General features: G+C 35.3%; 1 protein-coding gene across 1 annotated transcript; it reads right to left on the bottom strand.

The window, feature by feature from the left end:
- Positions 1-973: 973 nt before the first annotated feature.
- Positions 974-1835, bottom strand: LOC129764409 (39S ribosomal protein L21, mitochondrial). The gene is made up of 2 exons (XM_055763461.1): positions 1674-1835; positions 974-1596 (listed from the first exon to the last, which is right to left on the bottom strand). The coding sequence occupies exons 1-2, from the start codon at positions 1729-1731 to the stop codon at positions 1046-1048; spliced, it is 609 nt and encodes a 202-aa protein (XP_055619436.1). The 5' UTR covers positions 1732-1835; the 3' UTR covers positions 974-1045.
- Positions 1836-2351: the final 516 nt, after the last annotated feature.

Consider the following 2351-nt stretch of genomic DNA (forward strand, 5'->3'; position numbering starts at 1 on the left):
AATTTTCTAATTCAATTGAATTCAACATATTTGCTGTGTAAGTAACAATTTTTTTCATGTCGTTGATCTTCTTTGCTAAAATGTGTATTCTGATAGTAACGCACGTCAACCGAGAGCGCCCGATTTATTTTCAATTTGCATGAAGATACCGTCAAACCATGTTAAAATGTTGTAATGTTAAAAACACACGACATTGTTTTCCTAGATGGGGTCTTTGTTTCAACTTCCGCTCATGATGTAAAAACCGTTTCGCTTTCATCACGTTTTTATGAAATAAAGTTAACGTTAATAACAATTTTTGCTGCGAACGGATTTTAACGGTTGGCATACCAATCGAATCGGAAATTTTAGTTTGAAAGATTTGTTTGATATACATTACAATCCCATAGTCTGTGTATGGTATAAATTGATGAAAATTGGAAGCATTCCCATTTCCCCATACATTTATTCTGTCAATTTATGTGCTTTCCCGAACCGAGTAGTCAATAACGGGCAAGATTTCAACGTATTCGCAAATAATATCCGAAATGATAAACCAACAAACTAAATAAAAATATTGCGTAGTCCTACGTCCTAAGCGGTCTTGTCTCGGATACAACCCCTGGAATTTTTTATTTTGTCGACTTTATCATCAGTTGAAGAGGTGGAAGGTCGTCTTGGACGTACCCATATCGAAAATCGCCCAGCAAAGAAAAGTTAAATTGTTCTCAAATAACGCTGTGAACAAACTTAATGAAGATCTCTCTGAAGATGTGCGACAAGCAAACCAAACAACTCGATAAATTCTGACAATTACACCGATAGCTTTCAATTGGTCGATGCTATCGAAATGTTCGATATGCAAAATAGTAGAATAGATCTAACGAGCCAAATTCTTATCGTTTCGATTCATATAATAGGACCCAATCTCTTACATTGAGCTAATTTCTCTTCTTCATCGATAAAAGCATGATCATCCAAAATCAAACATATATTATCAAATAAGCAGTATTTGAATTACTGAATTACTTTTATTTGCTCTAAATCAGTTGTACATTGTACATAACTAGTAAAATCTTTCAACTTCACTGCGAGTATCATTCTCGTCAGAACACAGTGGGTTAAGCTCTATCGAATTGATCCGAATCATCGTTTGTTGGGTGCGATAGAAGTTAGTTCGCATATACTGCTTCCTTCGCTTCTTTCTGAAATGTGTCCGAGTGTGGGACATCGTTTTCTCAATAATAGTAGCCCGAATGTCAACTGAGCCAGCAGGCACGAGAGGCCTCCCAATTAGAGAGAAATCTTTCCCGCCAGCAATCAATACTTTATCCAGCCGTAGTTGATCCCCGTTTGTTGGTGGCCAATAACCTTCAACGATGACTATATCACCAGTGGTGATTTTGAACTGTTTACCGCAAAGCTGGACTACGGCAAAAAGACGGCCTTCGGAGCTGGTTTCGAGCTGGTTGTTCACATCTTGCAATATTTGGCTATTCGGTTGAACCGAAACAAGCGAAGAACTGTAGCGATGGGCGAAGGAATTACTAGATCCAGATGCTCCCGACCATAGATTTTTCGAAGGATGTGGTAATATCGATAGTGCTTTTAAGTTATCTAAAATACAAAACAAATGATTACATGGCTGATATATTTTTAAGGTTTATATAGTATGAGTAATCAAATATTCTTACTTGTGAGAATTCCTACCGAAGGAAATCTTAACAATGATGTTAGTCGATTGGTAAGCATCTTATAGTAAATGCCGGATAATTTTGATTATTTTAATATTTTTCACATTCCATGCGATAATCTTCAGCTAATGTTTTTATATATGACAGCGTATATTGCCACAGTTGATTATACAATTCGCTACAAAGTACACACTAATAGCAAATGCCATGAAATGTTCACTAAATAGTTTCGATCAAGGCGCTAAGAAATATATCCAAAGGTGGGCTAATATGTCAAAACCACTCTAAAGTCATATTGAATATATACAGGAAACTGTCTTTCATGCGTTTTTCTTGTGCGATTTTTTGTACGACTTTTTTGCGGTATATGAAAAAGATCATAATTGATAAAGTTTTCGGCTATTTAGTTTTTTTTAGATCTTTGATATGTATTTCATCGTACTAAATAAGTACTGTGTGAGCCTACTACCAGTCTCATGCATTGTATTTCTTGTTTTAACCTGTAAGTAGGGATTTATTGGTTTATTCCAAACTGTTTATTATGATGAAAAGATTAAAAAATCATCATTTTACATTGTGGTAAGGATGTTATGAATGATGGCTTGGTAGAAGTGTTGTGATTTACGTTTTTTTACAAAACAATGGGTAGCATGTTTTGCGCTTCAAATACTGCAGATT

Source organism: Toxorhynchites rutilus, chromosome 2, assembly GCF_029784135.1.
Source record: "Toxorhynchites rutilus septentrionalis strain SRP chromosome 2, ASM2978413v1, whole genome shotgun sequence".
NCBI classification, from domain to species: domain Eukaryota; kingdom Metazoa; phylum Arthropoda; class Insecta; order Diptera; family Culicidae; genus Toxorhynchites; species Toxorhynchites rutilus.

Bases quoted from the DNA above. Each gene is read 5' to 3' on its own strand.
- LOC129764409 (XM_055763461.1), bottom strand. From the start codon at position 1,731: ATGCTTACCAATCGACTAACATCATTGTTAAGATTTCCTTCGGTAGGA. The intron at 1,597-1,673 runs GTAAGAATATTT...TTTGTATTTTAG, and splicing joins TTCGGTAGGAATTCTCACAA to ATAACTTAAAAGCACTATCG.